The sequence below is a fragment of the Lynx rufus genome, unplaced genomic scaffold (genome assembly GCF_022079265.1).
Source record: "Lynx rufus isolate CCGP_SWC_20201006 ecotype Redwood Valley unplaced genomic scaffold, mLynRuf1.p SCAF_17, whole genome shotgun sequence".
Lineage (NCBI taxonomy): Eukaryota > Metazoa > Chordata > Mammalia > Carnivora > Felidae > Lynx > Lynx rufus.
This window is the reverse complement of record NW_025814831.1, coordinates 37224481-37248713: the sequence shown is the minus strand read 5'-3', so window position 1 is coordinate 37248713 and position 24233 is coordinate 37224481. Positions and strand designations below refer to the sequence as shown.

The window sequence follows — 24233 nt, the reverse complement described above, 5'->3', positions numbered from 1 at the left end:
AGATTTTTGGATATTCGTATTCAAGTTAATTACATCACTATGAAAAGTAAGATGCTTTCAATACGGAGGAAAGGGAAAAGGCAGGACACCAACCACAAGCATTTTGAGCTCCATAGGCTGGACCTCGCCATTTTCTATTTGCACAGTGTGTGCAAGCCTCTGAGGTGCTTCGGCGACGCGTTTCCCATCGCTAATGGGATAAATAGTGGTCATTTATTATTAACATTTCAAATGTTTGTGGGGTTTTTTTTTTTTTTTTTTTTTTTTTTAGCAGTTTTAGGAGATTCTCTGCAGAGCTCTAAGTGCCTCTTGGCCAAAGCTTCGGTTATTGCTTATTCACCTGTCTCACTGGTATGGAAAGGTATTTAAATTACTATAATTTCAGCTTTCTGTATGGGGTAAGCCGAGGCAGCGAGAAACAATTCCCTTTCGTGTGTATCGTGACTCGCCTTTCTGTCAGCCTAGCCTAGGCTTAGGAGGGAGCCTACATCAGAACTTTGTTTCTTCCGCGTTCCTTTCCGGGTTCCCGCCACAGGGTCCACGGACCCGCCCCCTTTCTCCGAAGGTTTCCGAAGTCCCACTCTTGGCCGGCCGTTGTTGCCTGGGAGACCAGGCCCTGCCCTCACAACAGGGGCTAAGGGGCGGAGACTTCGAGTAGATTCCCGAAAGCAAACACTCCAGGGTAGAGTACTTGGGGCGCATGCGGCAACCGTGCCTTTGCTCTCGCGAGGCTTCGTCTTTCCGGAAGCACTGGAGGACGGCCCTTGTGAACGGCGTCGGGATGTGTGGGGGCTGTGTGGAGAAGGAGTATCCCAACCGGGTGAGCGAGTGGGCGCCGAGAACTTCTCGCCCTGTTGGCCGGTGGCCAGCCCCCGAGGCTCCTCATACCCCGGGCCGGCCTTCCCTGAGAGGCCGAGCGCGGGACGACCCTGCCGCTCTGCCCATTCCGGTGACCCGGTAGCTGTATTTAGGCACTTGACGGCGGGGGCGGCCGGTGGCCGTCGGTTCTGCCCGCCGGTCCACGCCCTGGGGGCTGATCTCAGCCGTCGCCCCACTTCTCTTAAGTTCCAGGGTACAACAAAGGAAACCCCACACCACCAACAATCCAGTCGACGACAAAGGGACACCCTCCCGCCACCGCTGATGACATTGTCAAGCTTGATTTGGTGAAATTCACTTTTCTTACTGAAGTCTAGCGCTGGAAGGGACCTCTGAGGTCATCTGTCGTTAACACGGTTTTGCAGATGAAACTAATGCCCAGAGAGGGGAAATAAATTTCATATTCTGTTAACCTGAGAGTCAAGGCCAGAAATCAGATTTCCTGAGTATTTAAAAAAATACCTGTTCCTCTCAATCTCCGGAGGTTGCCGAAGCTTGTTTACTCTCATTTATTCAAGGTATACTTATTGAACATTTATGCGTGTAGCTAGACCAGAAAGAGATACCAAAGATGAAATAAAAAGCAGCTTCATTGCCTCCTGAGAGCTTACAGTTTAGAGTATGTGATTTAACAACAAAAAATGAGTAGTACAGTTCATAAGTGATATTCAACTTTAGAGAAGGGGGAGAGCAATAGCGCTGTTCTCCCAAAAGAAAGGTAGACTTCATTTGGGACTTGGAGGCTAGTTGTGACTAGGGTAGAAAAGAAGGCACGGAGGAGCCAGAGGCTTGGAGACTATAAGAACAAGGATTCTTGTGATGGTTGGGCGGCAGAAGATCTATAGCTGCTTCTGCCTCTTAATATTTTGAGTAATACTTACGCTTTGGGGAAGGAGGTGTAACATGAACAGTCATGGTACAGCCTCCTGGGAAAAAGGTTTAGTATTATCAAAGATTTGCATACTGAAAGACCCAGCAATTCTCATTCTAGAGAAATAAATGCATGTACATATGTTCTTGGAAACTTGTGTAAGAATGTTCATAAGAGCATCACTTGCAGGAGTAGACTGGAAAAGTGGGATATAGCCATAGAATGGAACACCATGAATGAATAATGGAATGAATTAGAGCGGTGGTTCTCAACTAGGTGTGACTTTTGCCTCCCAGGGGACGTTTGGCACTATCTGTAGACAGTTTTAGTTGTCACAACTGGGGGTACTACTGACTACTAGCTAGAGGCATTGTGCTGTTTCATACGCTTTTCTGTATTGCATTCTATTTCATACTTTTTTTAAAGTTTAAAAATAAATTTTTATGAATCCAGTAATGAACACTGCACTTTTCAGAGACCATGTGAAGGAGGTGTTTGTAGTGAAGAGTATTAAAGAGATTAGGTTGGGCTCTTAAGAATTGAGCTAATCAAAAGATTTTAAAATTCTATGAAGAAATTTAGGTTTTACACTTTAGGCATTGAGCACCCATCAAAAAAAGTGAATAGGAAAATAATTCTGAAATCTGTTATTTAGGGAAATGAGTCTATGGCTGTATGTTGAGGTTATGGGATGGGGGGAATGTAAAAAGGAGAGCCCTACAGAGTTTTTGGGGAGTCATGAAAACAGTAGGGTAGGCATGAGATAATGAAAGCCTCATTTCGAAGAAAGAATTAATAGGACTCAACCAATTTAATGGAGGGAAGACCTACAGGTGATCTTAGGTTTTCAATCTAGGCAATTGGGAAATTGGAAGTATCATTACAGAAATTGGTGGCATGTGTGAGAGAGAACCAACATTGGGGGGCACATGGTCAGATTGTTTTTATCATGTTTCATCCAAGATTGAGAATGTAACACCCGAGGAGTCAAGTGAAAATAAAAGATTGCAGTATAGGTGCAAGGTTCAAACAGATGAGTTAGCCAAATAAAAGTGTCAAAATAGAAATGATCTGTTTTCTTAGAAGAAGACTGGAGAATCAAGTAGAATCAAAGACTGGGCTTCAAGGAATAAATTAATTTAGAAAATGAAAATAAAGTATAAGAAAAAGAGTAGAGAAAAGGAATGAGGCGATTGGAAAACCAGGAAGGTGCCTTTCATAAGCACTTTTTTCTGACTTTATTCTGTTCTAAAATAATTAAAGGGCTGTCATGAGGAAGAATTAAACTTTTTGGAATTTCAGAAGGCAGATTTAGAAATAGTGGGTGGATGTTATTGGGTTTAGGCTTTGAATCAGAATAAAGAACTTTAACAGATTTTCAAAATGGAATGGGCAACCCTGAGAGGAATTGAACTCTCTTCTGTTGTTCAAGAGAAGCTAACTTGACCATTTGAAATCTCAAAGGTCCTTCCAACTCTGGGGGTTATCGAAGTCATGAGATATTTCTGAGGGGAGTAAGAACAGAAGTCACTTTGAACTTAGCAAAGGGACAATAAGGTAGTGGTAGCAAGAATAGTCTACCCGTGGCAGAGAAAAATAATGGATTAGCATGTTGAGAAGCTCTAAGTTGGACGCTTAACCGACGGAGCCACCCAGGCACCCCTAAATATTTAATTATTTATTTGGGTTTCATAAATTTTTCTGGAGACTTGTAGATATTTTTCACAGATGAAAAATACTAGACTTAGAAGACAAATACAAATAGTGAAAGAAAAGCTTTGATAAATTAGACTTCATAAAAATCAACTGTTCTTCAAAAGACATTATTTAAAAAACAGCACATCGGTAACAAAATATTTGTAATACCGATCTGAGGATTTGTATCTAAGATATATAAAGAACTCTTATGGGGCACTGGGTGGCTCAATTGAGCATCTGCCTCTTGATTTCAGCTCAAGTCATGATATCGAGCCTGGTGTTGGGCTCTGCACTCACAGCACAGAGCCTGCTTGGGATTCTCTCTCTCCCTCTCTCTCTCTGCCCCATCCCCACTTGTGCTCTCTCTTACAATAAATAAGTGAACTTAAAAAAAAAAAAAACTCTTTTATAACTCAATAATTCTTATAACTAAATAATAAGATAAACAAAAATGGACAAGACTTGAATAGACACTCCACAAAAGAAGGCACATGTGTAGGCACCCTGAGAACATACTTAACGTTGTTAGTCATGAGGGAAATGCCAAATAAAAACTACTATGAGATACCTCTACATGACTAGGATGGCTAAAATAAGAAAAGACACAGTATCTAGGGTTGGTGAGGATATGGAGCAACTGGAACTCACACAATTCTGGTGGGAATGGAAAATGAGAAACTTTGGAAAACTAAACGGCAGTTCTAAAGTTTGTATGGACCATATTTTTACCATATGACTCAGCAATTCCACTCCTAGATGTTTACTCAAGAGAAGGGCATATGTCTACCTAAGACTTAATGAATCTTTGTAGCTGCTTTATTCATAATAGCCCCAAACTGAAAAGGACCTGAAAGTCTATTGACAGATGAATCCATGCAATAGATTTGGCAATAAAAAGCAATAAATTACCAATGCATACAACAACATAAATGATTAACATGGACTTTATGTTGAACAAAAGAAACTAGATGCAGAAGAGTATACTGCATGATTCTATTTATATAAAATTTTATAACAACCAAAACTAATAACTAGAGATAGAAATTGGATCAAGGGGTACCTGAGAAGGGGTTGGAGATAGACTGCAAAGCATAAAAGAACTTCCTGGGAAGATAAAACTTTTTATATCTTGATTGAGGTAGTGGTTACGTTGAAATGTATGCCTATATATATTGGTATATAAGTCGTTCACGTATACCCTTACAATGTGTGGATTTTATTGTATATAAATTATACTTCAGTGAAGTTTATTTTTTAAAAAAGCAAAGCACCTGTTTTTAATAGCTGGAAATTTATACTTTAACCTCAAGGCCTTTTTTTCCACCTTTAGTAATTAAGTTGCTGTGTCCCGACTACATAGTTAGATTGATTTCCTCACTTCTTCACCCCCCTTGCCCCAACAGAGTAAATCTCTTTCTTAGTACATAGCCTCAAGGAGCCACTCAAAAGGGAGAGGTTAACTGTGGTGCTGGGAATCCAGGAAGGCTTCACTTGTGGCATCGCTTAAAGTTGGTCTTCCTGAGAGTTCATAAGCTCCTCAAAGGTGGAAAGATATGACTCACCCTCTAATCCTTCCCTGTGCTTTGCACAGTATCGGGCACATAGCTGCATTGGAGAAATATTGATTTGACTGGTTTTTAGTCACATCAACTGTTAAAAATACCCTATTGGTCAGAATGAGGTTGAATTAGATTATTTATAAAATGACTTTCTGAACAATTACTGGTAAGCCTCTAGAAAAGAACTCCCTTGAGCCAGGAGCATAAGTTGTTAACAGTTTCTTAGTGATGAAGCAAAACCCTTTCTCCCTTGAATGCCATGGTGTCAGGCTGATGAGTTGAGAGCTTATCTTCACTGCCTGAATCACACATACCCTTAAGGATTGACATCTATAGAGCTGAGGGTTTATTCTTGTTTGCTTATTTTGTGTTATTTTTAAGGCATCAGAAAATGTTATTTCAACAATCAACTGAGCAACACATTGTATAAGATCATTTTTTATCATTCAATTTTAATTCTAGTTTTAGGATCTGCCTCATTTAAATATTGTTGGCTATTGGATTTTTCTAATTTTTCTTTTTCATATTTTATATTATTAAAGCTTCGGTGTGTTTCTAAAAATCCATATGCATTTAGTCCTCTCGGATACAGTTGCTGTCCTCAGAGACTTAACAGCTTTAACACTGCTTCAGTTTTATTTGCCATAAATAGCCCTTCTAGAGGAAAGCTAGTAATTTCAAAAATTACTTGGTACAGATTTCAAGCAAGTAAATTCTAGCCATGTTTTTTTGCCTTTAGAAATTTTTAGTCTATTAATTATTTTCACCAAGGGTTTTGAAATAGAAGAAAATTAAATTCCTATTTTTAATATTTTAGGGTAACATCTGCCTGGAGAATGGATCTTTCTTGCTGAACTTTACAGGCTGTGCAGTGTGCAATAAGCGGGATTTTATGCTGATCACAAACAAATCTTTGAAGGAGGAGGATGGAGAAGAAATAGTTACCTATGATCGTAAGTAGATTCTTTATTTTCATGCAAGTCTGATAGGAGATACCAGCTTTTAAAAGCTGATACGTTGTGCCTATTGATATATTTTATTTTATGAGGCCTATTTCAATATTGTATTGTAACATAGAGATGCTAGTCTTTTAAGAGGAAAATACAGATGATAATAGCATCATCAGATACTCTGCCTGAGTGATTTTTGCAGATAAATGAAGCCTATGACTCAGGTACCATTTTTTGTTTGTTTGTTTGTTTGTTTTTAAAGCCTTTATGCCTTCTGAAACAAGATATAGAGACTTTTTTTAACCTTAGGGTCATTGGTGTGTTTTCTTTTTCTTTCTTTCTTTCTTTCTTTCTTTCTTTTTTTTTTTTTTTTTTTTTTTACTGTAGTCTAATACAGTGATGTCCTCCAACAGCCACTAAAGTGTTTAGGGCTATTTGCTGCTGTACTAAATGACCCTGGATGTAATGGGGTTTTTTGTCTTGTTTCTTTCTCGTGGGGTTTTTTTTGTTGTTTTTTTTTTTTTTGTCTCCCATCTCATTGTCAGTTGGTTATTTCTTTTGCTGTGCTACCTTCATATGCCACTCCACATCCTCAATACTGGGAAACCAAATCAATCAACTATGTATAATGAACGTGAATCAATTCTGAGGTTGGCACTAAGAATTTCTATGAGTAAATTAAGTGCATATACATTTTAGGGCCATTTAATTTAGTAAAGGAAGCCCATATACATTTTAGGGTATAGTGACAAGAATTTAAACTGTTCACATCCTCGTTTTGCTTCTCTCTTGGTGCTTTGGTATGTTCTGAATATGAGGAATAAATGTACAAATAATGATATTTTGAAAACAGGTTATGAAAGACACTAAGCCTTTAGAATTGAATCAGACTATCAAAAGTGTTCTAAAGTAGAAAAATCTTTTTCTTTCTTTTAGACATAACCCTTTAAACTCTATTTTGTACCAGGTAGTAGGACATAGTAGGTAAGAGCAAGGGCCCTGGAGCCAGAATGCATGGGTTTGAATTCTATTGCCAATACTTCCTAGCTCGGCAGTCTTGCTAATAATTACTTAACCACGGTGTGTCTTTGTTTCCTAATCCTTAAAAAGGTGATAACAAGTATCTACTTCTTTGGGTTTTGAGAAGATTAAATAAACAGATAAAAAGTATTTAAAACAGTTTCTGGCACACAGTAAGCACTCAAAAAATCATGGTTATTATTATTATCATGTTTCTAGTAGAGTCTTTCGTTGCCATTAAATTCACTTTATAATGTCTAGCATGGACTTTTTTATTTATGATTGGTTTTACTAGCAGTTTCTATAGGTTCTGAGAATGGGAATTAATATATGCTTGTTAAACCTCTGAGTTGAGGCCCTTCATTATGTAGTATTGCTATGTGACAGATTTTGGATTTCTTATCAAGGTAGATATTATAATGGGTTTCTAGCTGCTCTGTTAAATATATCACTTATATTTTAAAGTAATACCATGCAGAGAATAGAAATTTTACTGTCTTAAGACATCTTCCAAGACTTAATTATTTAAGTCTCTCTCTGTTTTGGCAGATCTGTGTAAGAATTGTCATCACGTAGTAGCCAGGCATGAGTACACGTTCAGTATCATGGATGAATTTCAGGTAAATGTATAAATGTAGTGTGTTATTGTGGGGGAGGGGATAATGAAAGCACTTTTATAAATCTAGATAGTTTTAATAAATGAAGTATTAGCGGGTATTAAAGGAGACCATCCCTGTCTTCTACTTGTGTATGTTAAGAGAGACCCTTTAGATGTGAGTATATCTGTTCAAACCTGTCTTCGCAAGAGTCTAATCAAAATGCGTGCCTTACAAATGATATCTCAGGCCTGTCATTTATGTGTATAAAGAACAGCACATTGTGGCTTCTTTTGAGGTTACTATTGTGTCTGTTTTTTTCTGTCCAGTTATGTAATTGCACAATTGTTGGCTTTATGAGTGTTAGCCTGCCCATTGCCACCATACTTGCTGAGCATGGAAATTCTGATAAGGAGGTTATCTTTGTCTTCCCCAATAGGCATGTAGAGTTGAGCAACTCTGTACTCTCAATTGTGGTAAGACATTTTAATATTATTCATCGTAAAATGATAGGATGGATGTATCAAGGTTGGAAGAAAGAACCTGGACCACTATAAAGGTAGAGAATAAGTATTTATAATAAATATGATGCCTTGTACAGTTGTGAGAGCACACAAAGAATAGTACAGAAGGCTTCTGAATGCCTGAGCTGCTAAAGATTCACAGATCTGAGGGTCAGGAAGAAAAGCTAGACAGTGGGGAAAAACCAAGGGTAAATGGGAAATCATGAAGACACACGAACCTGTGTCTGTCCCTTACTGCCTCCTTTTTCAAGCCTTCAGGTTGAGTTACTTATTTAAAGTGAACTACATATTCATCTATCAGATATAAATATCAGGTTAGACCTTTTAACAGGCAAGGGAATTTTTTTTTTTTAACGTTTATTTATTTTTGAGACAGAGAGAGACACAGCATGAACGGGGGAGGGGCAGAGAGAGAGGGAAACACAGAATCGGAAGCAGGCTCCAGGCTCTGAGCCATCAGCCCAGAGCCCGACGCGGGGCTCGAACTCGCGGACCGCGAGATCGTGACCTGAGCTGAAGTCGGACGCTTAACCAACTGAGCCACCCAGGTGCCCCAGGCAAGGGAATTTTAAGTGCTTCAAATTTGGGTAGTATTTTAATTAGAAAAAAATAATAATCTTCCATAATAGAATCTTACAGTATAACCACTCTCATTCTTTTTTTTTTTTTTAATTCACTTATTCACCTGTCAGAATCTGGTCTCATATGTTTGCTTAATCTGTACAACATCTTGACCACGTCTCCTCAGCATCCAAAAATTATGCCTCAAAAAATATTTATATGGTATATGTAACATAGGGCAAAATCAAGATCTCAATGAATGCATAGTGGCCAAATAGGGGAAGGAGCATATCTTGGGTTTAAAGGAGAAGCTCTGTCTTTCATGAGAAGAAAAGAGGGCTCCTGGAGTCCCTGTGAGCTTTTTAGAGCCCTAAATGAATATGAAGATTGCCCTGACTGAGATATTATCTATCATAGCTAGACTTTGCTCTACCTGATTTTCCTTTATGACTGAACACAGCCATTTTCAAAGCTGCCCCAGAAATTACTCTGGGGTAGGAAGAAGAAGATAGAGGAAGATGGCTTGTATTCACAATGCCTGGACAGGGTGAAATTCTCTTATAAAAAAACTCAACTCAAACTAGGCTACCTCATCTTCTCTCAACATCTGCTTCCTTCCACCTGTATTCTGTGTCCTACAGATTAGTTTTCTGAAAACAATGCTTGAGACCACCTCTTTGGCCTTTCCATAGTTCATTTTAGCTACAGTGTAATATCTAAGCTCCTTGTTTCAAGGTTCTCATGGGGCTGGCCCATGCTCCCTTCCCTTATTTCCCCTGGTCTCTGGCTTACCACACACATCATTGCCCTAATTCACACTCTTCCTTCTGTCCCATTAGAGAGGAAGATTCTTATTTACTCCTCTCTAAGCGCTACCCTTCCCACATGTCTTCATCAATCTGCTCTTTGTCTAGCATCATCTTTGTCTTCCTGGGATTTAAACCATTTCTTACACTAAATGTACTTGATTCTTCACTTATTAAAAATAAATTTAAAATGTTTTCATTTCCCATACCTACATCTTTGACCTACTAGAGTAGGTCTTTAACCTGTTTTCCTTATTTCCCTGTGTTCCTCGTAATCACCTACAAATGGGTTTTTATGTTCACTTCACTAAAACCGTTCTCTCAGAGGTCTCTTATCATGTAGCCAAATCATGTGACCTTACGTCAGTCCTTAGCTCTTTTGACATCTCTTGTGGGTCTGGTTTTGTCAACCATTGTTGTGTTTGAAGGATTTCTTCCCTTCAGGTTCATGGTGCCAGATTTTTTTTTTCTTTTTAAATTTTTTAAAAAAGATTTAAAAAGAAAGAAAAATGTAAAAAATTTTGAATCCTCTTGCTTTTCCCCTGGTTTCCTTTCCTATTGTTCCCTGATTTCCCCCTGAATTTTGGTCTCTTATCTGGAACCTTCTCTTTACTTTCTCAAATAGTGAGCACACGCACACTCAGGCTCACTTGAAACCCATCAGCTGTCTCCCAAATGTCCTTCTGTAACCCTAACACCCTGCCTACCCTCCTTTCTTCCTTTGTTTCTCTTGCCTTTTGGCCCTGCTGCCATACCTCATGTCAAGGACCATACCCGCTCAAACCTAAGTTACTGCAGCAGCCCCCAAACTGTAGTTCTACACACTGCCCTCAAGTTAATCTTGCTTACACATACCGTCTTGTCACTCCTGCTGCTCCGTATGGGATATGCTTGCTCTTTCCCTATCACTGTCCTTATTCATGCTTTTTCCTTGATTTGACTAGTCCGTTTCTCTACCTTCACATCAACTAAATCTTACCTCTTTCAAGCAGAACTTAAATTCTCTCTCCTCCTTGTTCATGATAGTCCAGCCCATACTGCTTTCTCCCTTTCCTTGTACGGGGACTGACTCATGTGAATAGCCACTTGGGAACTTCCTTCTTAGCCTGCCTGGCACAAGAACTCTTTGTTCTCTGCTTTAGTAACCTACTTCCTTGTCCCCACCCTACGCCAGCCCCCATTTTACCCAAGCAATAGTTCAGGTTCAAGGTGGGATTCCCACCATTGGTAATGTTCTGTTTGTTTTGCTTTGTTTTAAATGTCTTATGGGCAAAAGTAGGTAGGATAGTATTTTAACCTCCACTACCCAGCTTCAGTTTGCTTTGCTTGTATCTCACCATTCCCACATCCCTACAGGATTATTTTGAATCAAATCCCAAATATATCACTACTTCCTAAATATTTCAGTACATATCTCTAAAAGATAAGGATTCTGGTTTTATTTATTTATTTATTTATTTATTTTTTTTTTTTTTCAACGTTTTTTATTTATTTTTGGGACAGAGAGAGACAGAGCATGAACGGGGGAGGGGCAGAGAGAGAGGGAGACACAGAATCGGAAACAGGCTCCAGGCTCCGAGCCATCAGCCCCCTGACGCGGGGCTCGAACTCACGGACCGCGAGATCGTGACCTGGCTGAAGTCGGATGCTTAACCGACTGCGCCACCCAGGCGCCCCAAGGATTCTGTTTTTAAAATAACCATAATATCATTGTTAAAGTGATTTCTGATGGCACAAGTAGTAGGAGAAAGTAGAGACAGAAGTACAGAGTTTAAAACAGAAACTACATTGTAAATGATTACAGGTATCCTTTGTTTTTTTATATCACCCTAAAAACCACTAAAAGGACTGTGTGTTTGCCTCAGGAAACAAAAGGGCACCTGTGAGATTGCCTTCTGTTCCTCTTTGGACCAGGGAATGGGAGGACTTGGGGTCAGAAATAGCAGGTAGTAATAGAAAAAAAGAGCCATGGGACCCTCAGAATAAAACAAAGGATCTGATTTTACCCAAAGGTAATTCCCCACAATCCACCCTTTTTCCGAATCTCTACCTCTATGCTTTGCCCAGGTGGAGCCTTTGAGGGTCTCCATGAATGACTGGGAGGAATTCTTACTCTCCCAACTTGGCCAGTTTTGATAAAAGGTGTCCTGACCCTGGCAGCACAGGGGGATGTGTTCCTGGCATTCCAAGCTAGAATTCTAGACGTATTTTCCCACCGAAGCACTGCTCTGTATGGTTAGATTCTGTAGTCTTGTGCAATACGAATTTAAAAGACTCCTTGGAATTTCCTGGGAACCTAACTGCTATGTACAACATTTACTTCTATGGGAAACTGCTTTTGAATTCCAAATAATTGACCTATGGTGAAATTTGGATTCCAGACTACCTATAAATTAAAGATTATAGGTGTAATCAGTGTTACTTATTTAATAATCTTTCCAGATTATACCACGTGCTAGGTTTTTTCTTGTTCCCAAGTTAGATTGTAAATTTTGCAAGGTCAGATCTTGTCCTTGTTTTCTCTCATGTCTGCCAGTGCACCTAACACATTGCAAAACATTTAAGCACTAAATAAAAACTTGTCAATGGATACGTTGGTTGAAAATTCAGATGTTTGTCTAGCTTTGCCCATTTTCCCATTTTGACTTTATTATTGTTTTCTTCTTCGTTTCCAGTGATAGGTTGACATCCTACTACTAGTAATGTCTGGCAGGTGAAAGCAGAAGTATTTGAAAGCAGTAAAAGACCTTGTAGAGGGTGGATTTTTATTTCATTTTTTAATTTATGAGACCTGTATTTGTTCTCTAAGCTCTGGCCTCTGTCTCTATTGTGTGTGTGGAGTAGACCTCAAAATTAAGTGTGGTCTTTAAGAAACAATCTTTCCATTGCCACAACTAAGCTCCCTGCTGAACTCACTCATAGGAAATGGAAATCCAGTTGTCTAGGTCTGAGTGTCTGAACCACCGTCATTGTTTATCTCTGTGACCCTCTAGTGACTGTCTAGACCCATGAAACACAAACTGCCTTGTCTGATCAATTCCCAGACAGCTTAACAATCTCAGTTGGAAGTGTGGAAATACTAATAGATTTAGCATTAATATTTGTTTTCTTAAAGAAGATAAAGAGGTTTTTAAGCAAAGGTTTGAAAAGAAATATGTTTATATAGTTTATTCTAGAAAGAGATAACTATAAAAACAGGACTTTGCCCTAAGAGTTTTGCCTAAAACAAAATCCCTTCTGTCACCAGGCTGGATATTTTTAAAAATTTTAATCCAAGTATAAGTTAACATACAGTGTTACATTAGTTTTAGGTGTACAATATAGTGATTCAACACTTCTACACATCACCCACTGTTCATCGCAACAAGTGCCCTCCTTAATCCCCATCACCTATTTCACCATCCCCCACCACCTCCCCTCTGGTAACCCATCAGTTTATTCTGTGTAGTTAAGAGTCTGTTTCTTGATTTCTCTCTGTTTTTTCCTTTGCTCATTTGCTTTGTTTCTTAAATTTCACATGTGAGTGAAATTAACTATATGGTATTTGTCTTTCTGTGACTGACTTATTTCACTTGGCATTATACTCTCTGGCTCCATCCATGTCATTGCAGTTGGCAAGATTTCATTCTTTTTTATCAGCCTGGACATTTGTTAAGCCCAAGAAACATAAACTTCTTAAATAGATCAAATTCCAGACAGGAATCTAAATATGAGGCATGACATACTAGTGGATATAACATAATTATTTATTTTCTTAGAGTTGATAAAAATAGTTTTTTCAGTTTGGGACCTTTCTTTCACTTTAAAAATTGTTTTTGTTGCTTAGTAGTCTTAAGTAATCTAGAAAGGAACAACTCTAAAAACAGGAATTTGTCTTTAGGGAATCAAATTGCTTCACTACTACTTTAAATAGCAGCACTTCTAACCAAGCCCAATATGTGTTTTAAATCCAAGATATAGCCATGCATTTCCAAGATGACATTCCTGTATATGTAGTAAATAGAGCATCAGCTTGTATTCAATTTATATAAACAAAAGACTTCAGGATACACAGAATAAACCTAAGACATCCCTGGTAGGGGTTGAAGAAACTGATATAATGTACAGAAGGAATATCCACTCCAATTTGTAGAGAATAGCTTTACCAGAGTAAGTTATGGAGTGTCTTTCTCCCTGTTCCTCAATGTAATTATGCACTTTATCTTGTTCTAGGAGTATACCATGCTGTGTCTGTTATGTGGCAAAGCTGAAGATACTATCAGTATTCTCCCTGATGACCCTCGACAAATGACTCTGTTATTCTGAGGATCCCTGCAGTTCTTCAGTAACTATGTTGTGTTGGTTTACAATATAGCAAGCCTGATGGTTTGTCTTACTTAGTTTATAATGGAAATTAGTTGCATATTTTTTTCTGCTTAGACTTAACTATCCTTAGAAAGAAAAAGTAATTTAGGGGATTATGCTGAGCTCCTCTGCTAAAGTTCCCAGTTCACATCAGAATGAAGCCAGAATGAAAAATCTCTGTTAGAAGTTATATGGCTGGAAGATATAACTAGAATGGGAGTATACCTAATGCCCACATCTTGGTTCCAATAAAAGGAACCAGGACTCCTTGGAAAAGTGATTGATTCTAGGACGAGGGCAGTAAATATACAAGACGAGCTTGGAGCATTTTGTGTCACAAAGAAAGTGCTCAAAAAAAACCCTCACAAAACACAATGATTGGGAGTATGTCAAAGGGGCAAAAAAGCCAACTCAAGGAGCTCCCTGTGACCAAAGTTGGAACAGTTTGAGCAACAGAATAAAGTAGTATTGGATTATAATCCAAACTATAAATATCTATGAGTCCTTACTGATATAAATGAATGATTGAATAAGTAAATACATGAATTGGAAGAGTAGACAAATTGCCCATGCAGAAGAATTTCAAATAATGTTACGTAGATGTTCCCTACTCCTTAAGTGTGAGTTATAAATAGCAACTCCCGACTGTAGAGCAGAATTGGGTAGAGTTGAGCATGCAAAACGAGAAAAGTAACAGTGGGAAAACCTGACAAACACTAGCTCAGCCAAGTGACCAAGATTAACATCCTCAGTGATCATCCTGTTGATAATAACATGTACCCTTGATATGATATGATGGGAGGGCACTTTGCCTTTGTGGTCTTCCTCCCAAAAACCCATAACTCCAGTCTATTCATGGGAAAAACATCAGACAAATCCCACTTGAGAGCCATTCTGCAAAATACCTGACCTTTACTCCTCAAAATTGTCAAGGCCGTTAAAGACAAGTCTGGGAAACTCTCACTAAAGAGACATGACAACTAAATGTAATGAGGTATCCTGGATGGGATCCTGGGGCAGAAAAAGTGCATTTGGTTAAAACTAGCAAAACCTGAATAAAGTGTAGACTTTAATTAACATAAGTAAATAGAATGATTTCAGCTGCTCCAAAGAGATCTTAGAATATCTCACCTTGTGTAGTTGAAAGAACACTGGCTTGGGTGTTATAAACCCTGGAATTTAGGCCTCTCTGCCATTGGTAACAGTATAACCATTAAGCAAAGTGTTACTCTGGTCTTTATTGTCCCATTTCTATTAGATTAGGCTAATAAAAATTGATATTTTACTTCCTTCACAGTATTGTTAGAAGATCCAAATGAATAATGAATATAAAATGTGTTGGAAAGCATATCAAGTACTAGATGCAATGAGATGACTTTGGTTGATTCTTCTCAGTCTGAGACCAAAACTTAAAGGGTCAGGCATTAGAAACAAAATTATTTCCTCTTCATATCCAAGAAATTTGGAAATTCTGAACTAAAGCTTTGCTAAAGTGAGGTGAGCAAGGTGTTCATTGTTGATACCAGAGAAGTTTTGTTGTATAACAGGAACGCTAATGCTGAGGTTTATTGAGCACTTACTGTATGCCAGGGCCTTTTTAAACACTTACTTCATCCTCATTAACAATTCCATGAAGTAGGTACTATTGTTATCCCAATTTTAGAGCCAAAGAAACTAAAGCACAAAGAAGTTAAAGGAGCTTAAGGTAACACAACTAGTACAGTGGCTCCCTGTCAACACTTCTGCTCGGCACACATGAAGTCTAAGGGTCTGGCAAGGTTAGGAACAAGTTGAGACTGTCAGTGACAGCACTCTGCGGAATCTAGGCACATCAGACCAAGATTTGTTATTCAGAAAAGTTAAGTCATCTGCTCCTCAGGAATCAGTTGTGTTATTCCTGGAAGATGTTTTCCACTTTTCTGCAAATCTATATCTGACCTGCTGAGGAAATCGTTTGGTGAAATGGATCCAGAAAGCAGAGAAAATGCTTCATTACTTTAAATAGCAGCACTAAGCCCATTATAGCCTCTGAATTGTCCCTTCTTGGAGTTTGCTAATGCTTCCAACTTAGTCATTTGGAGTTCAAGGGTATGACTTTATAAGCCCCTACTGATATCCTTGTCTATTACAGACTGTATAATTATCCTATCTGTTTTGGACTATATCCTACAAAATTTAAAACATAAGGTCCTATCCACATATGTCATTATTAATCCAACCTTGTGCTGTGTTTTGTGATACTTTCTTTATCTTCTAGAATTCTTTTATGGGTCTAATCAAATAAAGACCTCTTCAACCCAGTTCCACTGAATCTGTATTTTTCTGTTCAAATAAAGGGGAGCCAGGCAAAAACATCAGTCTTTACTTTCCTTCCTGAGATACAAGAAAGAAAAGAAATCACCTATAGATGTAACTGGGAAAGTGGGCTTGTTCTGGCCCCTCGTTCTTGGTCTACTTGTTCCATGATGTTTAGATCTGGAGTCTGCCTACTTAGGCTCTTGGAGTTCAAAGCTCAACATGTTTGTTGTGTTGTTTTAGCTGGCCAAGTCTTTCTCCAATGGTCTTGGGCTCTGACAATACTAATTAATTCATATATGATATATTCTGGGCACAACCAGATATGATTCATTACTTATAAGTAATTACTAAGAGTTATATGTTTAGTGCTTTTTATCAAGGTATCAAGAATTCTTTCCATTTTATTCTTTTTTGTGAGCAAGGTTAAGTTACTTCACTGAATTTGAGCCTCTCAATTTTAGGCTGTGTGTTTCTTGACTGTAGTACAGTCTCTATGGTAGATACAGTGTGTTTGGATCAAAGGAAACCAGGAGACTTAGGTCTAAAATTAGCTTTGCCACCTGCTCACGTTGGGACACTGGGCAAGTCACTGAGTGTACATTGCTTCTTCGATGGAAAAATAGAAATAATCATGCTTTCTCCAGAGAGTTTTTTTTTTTTTAATTTTTTTTTTTTCAACGTTTATTTATTTTTGGGACAGAGAGAGACAGAGCATGAACGGGGGACGGGCAGAGAGAGAGGGAGACACAGAATCGGAAACAGGCTCCAGGCTCTGAGCCATCAGCCCAGAGCCCGACGCGGGGCTCGAACTCACGGACCGTGAGATCGTGACCTGGCTGAAGTCGGACGCTTAACCGACTGCGCCACCCAGGCGCCCCTCTCCAGAGAGTTTTAAATCAAATGATATAATGTAAGTGAAAATGATGAAAATGATTTTAAGTTGTGCAATGCTGTTATAGGCAACTATCAGTGGTCTTTATGAAGGAACTTTGAGATGGAGGGAAACACTATCATGTTGTGATTAAGAATACAGGCTTTAGGGGCGCCTGGGTGGCTCAGTTGGTTAAGTGTCTGACTTTGGCTCAGGTCATGATTAGCTGTTCATGAGTTTGAGCCCTGCATCAGGCTTTGTGCTGATAGCTCAGAGCCTGCTTGGGATTCTGTGTCTCCCTCTGTCTCTACCCCTCCCCCACTCGCACTCTGTTTCTCTCTCTCTCTCTCTCTCACTCAGAAATAAAGGGTACAGCCTTTATAGTCAGACTGACCTGGGTTTAACTTTTCAACTCTTCTACTTAGAGCCCTTTGTCCTTGGCAGGTGTCTTGCTCAATTACCTTCTCTTTAAATAGAGACAAAAATTCCTCATAAAATCAGTATGAGAATTAAGTAACCTAAGATATACAAAGGACTCAGTGCAGTGTGTGAATATAGTAAATATTCAATAAATGATAGTTTGGATGACAGTTGTAATGGTGATTATGAGAAATCAGATTTGATGTCACCAATTAGAGTTTGGCTCAGTGTTTCTTAAACTAAGGAGACATAGCTGTGGGAACATAGTCATAGAAATAATAAATTTTAGTCTTTGTCCCTTGGTTCCCTAAAATCATTTACTCCAAGCTTTATTTTTTTGTTCAAGTCCTCAGAGAAGCGATTGTCTCTATCCCTCCTCTAAATGGAGTGGCATTACCTCAGCTCTTTGGGAAAGCTTGTTTATGACACACCTCCCTGCCTCCTGAGTGCCTCTAGGGAAATTTGATTAAAAGATTGAAAGTGGTTGATTATATTAAGCTTTGCCATGTCTGTTTATGACCATAAGCTGATACTGCTGAGGCTGTAAAAGGAGACAAGCAAGATGAGGAATAAAGGAAACAATTTCTCACTTATATTCATTTTAACAACAGCACAACTAAAGATTTAGTAAAAATGAAATGTCCTTGTAAGACAAGTTCCCCCAGTCCAGCCCTCCCTGTTCCCTCCTGGGCCAAACTGGTCAGGTCCCTTCTGAAGCAGGGAGCATTTCCCCTGCCCAAATGAGGAGCCCTTTTCCTAGCATTATGGCCCTTACTGACTTTCTCTGCAAAATCATTTCTGTAATTCCTAATCCTTTGGGAATCTTTAGATAATTCCTTCAACTTGAGCCTCAAGGAAAAGACCTAACACATATCAGGCATATCAGGCCCTAAATTGCCTGTGGCATAATGCCAACATCCAGGATAGTTGCTCTGTTACTAGACATAGCAATAAGCTATAGCACTATCGAGATGATGCACAAATCATGCTAGCCTCCAATATGTATTCTGTACTTCTTCAGAGAAGTGATGTATCCCTGCAGTTATTCCTCTAAAATCAGTGCCTCGTCCTGCCCTCAAAAAACCCATACCCCAGCTGTTGGCTTTAAGAACAGGAATCTTGAAAGGCTTGCGTTTCCAAGAGTCAGTGTAAGGGTAGCCTTAATTTAGCAGAAGGCCCTGAAAAGCATGCCAGGGGATTCCCACTGTAATGCTCAGGTTACCCTTTTTGAAATAAAGCACCGCAGATGACATAGCTTTAACTGAAGGTCAGACAGGGAGGATCTTTAGCCTGTATTTCACATTTACTTCTCAGATGATGCAGATGCTTAGAAAATAGTGTAGGGAACATAACAGGAAAGGGGTTTCCCCCTCAGTATTGGGGTTTTTAAGCAGTGTGTCCAGTTTGGAGAACTGTCCCTTCAGGGCTTCAGTGAAAAAAGTAAAATGTTCCATCTAGTGGTCAAAGAAGGAAAGGTAACGTGAGAAATTTCCAGGAAGACGTTTGTAAGGCAAAGTGACAGGGCAGTGGCCTTTCAGCAGGTGTCTTTTCTAGAACATGATAGGACCTGGCCTTGGAGGTGTTGGTGCCTTTTGAGTATGCCTGTGCTAACTGAGGAATCTGGGGCACCATCCTTACAAAGCCATTTGGCAGACCCCTGTTCTCACAGAGAATAGCTCTCATGTTGGCAGGTTATGAACAGTCTGACTGTCTGAAGGGAGGCCCTCTTCCATTCCCACCCTCATGGAATTCAGAATGAAATCATTCATATCTAAACCAGTTTGTCTTATGCCTGAATTTGTGAACATGTGAGTTTGAGAAAGACAAGGGTGGACTGTGAACTTTAAAAAGGAGCAAAGGATCGGGTGCCTGGGTGGCTCAGTCAGTTAAGTGTCCGACTTCAGCTCAGGTCATGATCTTGTGGTTCGTGGGTTCGAGCTCCTTGTCGGACTCTGTGCTGACAGCTCAGAGCCTAGAGCCTGCTTCCGATTCTGTGTCTCCCTCTGTCTCTGTTCCTCCCCTGCACGCACTCTCTCTCTCTCTCTCAAAAAAAAAAAGATTAAAAAAAAATTTTTTTTAAGGAGCAAAGGATCAAAAGCAAATGTTACTCAGCAAGGCCAGGGGAAAAGGGTAGGTGTTCTTTGTGTTCCCAGTAACTGCACCCTCCATACCCTTGCTGTCAGTTAAAGTTGACCAAATTAATGTCCCAGCAACATCTCAAAGTGCAGGTCATGCATAGTTGGCCCAGAACCTACACTGATAGCAACAGCTTCCTGATTGGAGTCCTCTAACGAACCTCCCAGTATACCGCACGGAAGGACCACTGACTTTTCCTTTGCTTTACCTCTCATCACCACCCTTTGCCCAGTTCTGGAGGAGCCATAGAGTAATAGTATAATTCAGATTTCCTGCAACTCCACTTGCCACCGCAGACCCTGACCTGACCAGACAGTTATTACGGTGTCCCCCTGATGGGAGAGCCTCCCTCTATCAAGCCTTTGTGTGCTGCCAGCTGTCTGGCCCACCTGTGGTTTTGTACCATCCCTCTACCCTTTGTCCGGGAAGAAGACACAGAGAGCCCGGCCATTTCCACACCTGCCCTTTATTGGACTCATCTAGCAGGTTGGCTCCGAGCCCTTCACACTCCTCAGACACCGCCCATACAGTTTAGGAAGATGCCATCATTCTGTGAAGGCCCAGATCCACCCAAGTCTTGAGCTCCAAGTAGAATCACCAACCAGAAGGTTGGGGGGGAGGGAAGGGAGATAGGCAGACCGGAAAGGCAAGGCTCTTCAATGAAAGGGGCTGATCCCAAGGGAAAGCTTTGGTCCAGCAGTATCTCCTGAGGGCATTCTGAATCCTAAGGAAAGATACCTAAGGGCTGGATGGAATAGGTCTGTGTGCTGAGAAGCTTGTGTCTATATGGCAACTTTGAGGAGGCGCTTGATGTCAGGCTCAATGTTGATGGTAGGGAAGGTGCGACTGTAGCGGCGGAAGGGCTCCCCTTCCGGCCCAATAAGGAACTTCTCAAAGTTCCAGGCCACATCTGAGCGGCGTACCGGGCTCCAAATGATGAACTTGGGATCGGTCATGAGGGAAAATGGGTCATCATACGGGTAGGGGAGCTTGTCCTTCAGGTAGGCGAAGACGGGATGCTCGTTCTGACCATTCACCTCACACTTTTGGACAAGGGTAAAGGTGGGCTGGAATCCACCCCCAGGGCGCACATACTTGAGACTGTTCAGGATCTCCTCATTCTGACAGTTCTCCTGGGGGAGGAAAAAGACAAAGAGCATGGAAGAGGGAAGGGGGAAATGAAGGATCCACAAAAAATCTTTCACCCTCCTATACGCCGTTCCCAGGACTATTCTTTTCTATGTAGCGTTTTTTTCCTCTGTTCTTCCTCTTTCCTTCTTAACTGGCTTTGTCCTACTCTTGACTTGGAGTTTTCCCACTCACAGCTGTTGTTTGATGGTTTGCTAGGCCATTCCTGAAAGTCCTTGCGGTTCCTAGCTTGGCTGTTCTTAAAGTCAATGATTTAGCACTTTGAATGATTCTTTCTCTCTCCAAACTACCCTGGACAGTTTTTAGGGTATCTGTCTGAAACTTCAAGGAACCTTGAGTTCAGAGCAGGAGACAGAAAGGGAAAGAAGGCTCAAGTCCTACCACCTAGAACTCTCCCATCCACTACCTACACACAGGCACTCACACACACGTCCTGCCACCACCTTCCCTTTCCCTCTGCCCTGATTTGCCTCCATGGCTTCTAGTTATATGTGAGTGTGATAGCCTCTGCCTCCATCCTGCTCATATAAATGGGATTTATAGCTTCTTGCTTTCATCTTGCTTTGTCCTAGATCTGAAGTGTAAGTAGGAGGAAGCTTTGGTGAAGATGCCATCTGAGGAAATCTGGCTTTCAGGTGCCACAAAGGCGAAGTGAGTTAGAGATAACAATGAACATACTCTAAATGGAATTGCTCAGTGACAAACAGGGATGAATTAAATAGGATAGAGTGTTTAGGGTTCTGAATAGGCCAGGGGAAGGGAAGTTAAGGAAATAAGTGCTTGAGGGCTAAAGGTTGTGAATGTGTAGTTATCATTCCTTTTGCTTCTAGACTGCTATCCCAAGACTCCTGCCCCCCACACTCACTGTACTCAGCTGTGAATGCTTTAGCTCTGAACCTGCTACCCGTCTTTCCCTCCCCAGGGCCATCCCTGTCCTATTCCCACTGGGCATTCCCCGCCCCTGACAACTCCAAACGCCCTTAGAAACCCTTATTTTCCACCCCTCCCCCTGAGTCTAGGAGTCAGATATCTCCCTGTGGGAGAAAGTTCTTGCCTCTGACCTGCTAGAACCAATCAGTACAGTCAGTTCCAGGCCATCATGACATCTTGAGCCCAGGGGTGATCTCTATTAGACTTCTTATCTCTTCGTGCAAATGGCTGACTGGCTACAGGGTAGGTTATGGATTCCCTCCAGCCACTGGCTAGCCTGAGGTGATGGTGTAAAGGGTGGAGGCACCTCTCAGGCCAAAGAGATACTCTTAAAGAGGTTTTGCCCTTTCTCTCGCCTGCCCTGGCCAAGCCTAGAAACAGATGGAGACAGGGAAGGAACAGTGAAAGCTGTGATGGTTCGAGCTCACATTTGTCACTAGCCAAAGACACTTCAGCCTTCCTGCTTGTATCCCTGCTAATCTCTTCCTTGCCTTCACGCCGCTGTGAATCGAACTAAGGGGGTTATAATTAGAGGGTTCACTTGAGGACACTCTGCCTGCTTTTGCTGTTAAAATAATAAGTGAAAATAGAAAAGAACTTGAAGTGTGTGGGCTGAAGATCTATAACTTGACCCAGTAATCAGAAACAGAGATTCGATCCAAATGGGACACACACACACACGCACACACACAAATCAGAGCCAGAGAGGTGCATGTGATGCCCAGAGGAAACACGTGCATATTGTAAACCCTTAGCTTTCCACCAAAATCACCCTCCACTTGGCCGATTTAAAACAAAATCCTTTAATCTAAATAATACAGTTGCTTACACTTGCATATTACCTTGTATTTTTCAAGGTATTTTTGTGTATCTTATCCTCTGAACCTCCCAGGCATCCTGTGAGATAAATGATACTATCCCCCATTTACAGATGAGGAAACTAAAACAGAAAAATCAAGTGACTCTTTGTAGGGCACAGAGCCACTAAATAGCAAAACCATGTCTAGCTGGAACTAAGGTCCCCTGGGTCAGTCCAATCCTAGTTTGACTGTTGATCTATGTCCTCCACTCATCCATTCAGCGGATATTTAATGAGTGCCCTCTCTACAGTGGAGAGAAAAACGGACCTGGTACCAGCTCTCATGGAGTGTAACGGAAAGACAATAAACAGTGTTTAAGCATAGTTAGAACCACATACACTTCCCCTTGGTATTCACATGTACCTAAAGACCTAGATTAACAAAACATACCTGTGATTCCAGACACTCCAACACACGGTCATCCTCCCCCTCCCCTTAGCCTACCAAAGCTTCACCATCCCACCTCCTTGGGTACAATGCAAGGGACCCCTCACCTGATGTCCAAATTGATTGCAAGGGAAGCCAAGAACCACCAGGCGCCTGGGAAAGCGGCATTGCAGCTCGTTGAGCTGGGTGAAGTCCCGAGTGGTTGTGCCTCAGAGCGAGGCCACATTCTCAATCAGCACTGCCCTGCCTCGGAACGTATTGAAATCTACCTTCTCCCCATCCAGGCTGATAGCGCTGAGGTCGTAGAAAGACTTGGCTATGTAAGCCATGGTGAAGGTGCAGACTGAGACCTGCAGAATGGTGTGAGCCCGCTTAAGGGTCTGTTAAAGGGGTGGGGAGGAAGGAGGAGCCTGGCCGGACAGGAAGGATTTCACAATGGGGCTTTGAGCATCCCCAGGATGACTTAGCAAAAACAGTCACCCACCTGTAAGTGCTGTTTCAACAAGGAGGTTGCTCCTCCTATTTACAGACTCTGAACAAAGCCACCTACCTGCCCCACCCTGCTGGCAACCTGGGAAGGGCCAATTTGATATCTATGTGCAAACATGAATAATTCACTACTTGCAGGAAACTAGAGCCCCAAAGGTCAAATGGGGAGGAAAAAAGGGAGGGAGGGATGCAGGATTGACTCCGACCTGCCCCAGCAAGTTCTCACTTGGCACAGACGTTTATTGTCTGCGGAGGGCCAGGCTCTGAACTGTGCCACTGAGAGGTCAGGGTCTGCCTAGATCTGAAAGATGAGGAAGAGAATTGGGATACATGTTCCCTCAACTCAGACTACAACTGAAACCTATATATTACTGTGCATGTGTTTTTCTTTGGCTGTTGCCTTCCACGGGCACAAAATCAAAGGGACCCTTTGGAGGACAGTGTGATTTTCTAGAAATAATGGCTTTCAGTGGCTCAGCTTGCACCAGGCAGAAGAGATGAAGTTTGTCTTGGAAAGTCTTTCAGTGAGTGATACTACTGGTGCTGGAGACTGCCTGCGCCCTTGCCCCCCTGCATGGCACTACCTGCTATACCTCTGCCTTCCACTCTGCCTCCACAGGGTCATGCGGCTGACATCAGTCATGGTCGGGGTAATGGTGAGGAGTCGCAGAGCAGGTCAGTTGCTCCAAGGGCATGAGCTGCACCTGCCTTCTCTCAGACACTCAGTCCCAAAGACTGCTCACAGCAGGCTGGTGCTGGTCATTCCCCCACGGAAGGAAGTGTGCAGGGAGCCAAAGCTTCCATGGTTCTAGACCGAGTCGGGCCACCTGTGATGTTTTCAGCCCCAGATATGCAGTGTACTGCAGGACATGTGAGGACCTAAGG

General features: G+C 41.2%; 2 protein-coding genes across 2 annotated transcripts; one reads left to right on the top strand and one right to left on the bottom strand.

Annotated features, from left to right (window-relative positions):
• Positions 1–712: 712 nt before the first annotated feature.
• Positions 713–16108, top strand: CHURC1 (churchill domain containing 1). The gene is made up of 4 exons (XM_047079509.1): positions 713–820; positions 5825–5960; positions 7527–7597; positions 13677–16108. Exons 1-4 carry the CDS (start codon positions 782–784, stop codon positions 13767–13769), a joined length of 339 nt encoding a protein of 112 aa, XP_046935465.1. The 5' UTR covers positions 713–781; the 3' UTR covers positions 13770–16108.
• A 3871-nt stretch (positions 16109–19979) lies between these two features.
• On the bottom strand, positions 19980–23199 carry GPX2 (glutathione peroxidase 2). The gene is made up of 2 exons (XM_047079508.1): positions 22967–23199; positions 19980–20666 (listed from the first exon to the last, which is right to left on the bottom strand). Exons 1-2 carry the CDS (start codon positions 23186–23188, stop codon positions 20316–20318), a joined length of 573 nt encoding a protein of 190 aa, XP_046935464.1. The 5' UTR covers positions 23189–23199; the 3' UTR covers positions 19980–20315.
• Between the last annotated feature and the right edge of the window lie 1034 nt (positions 23200–24233).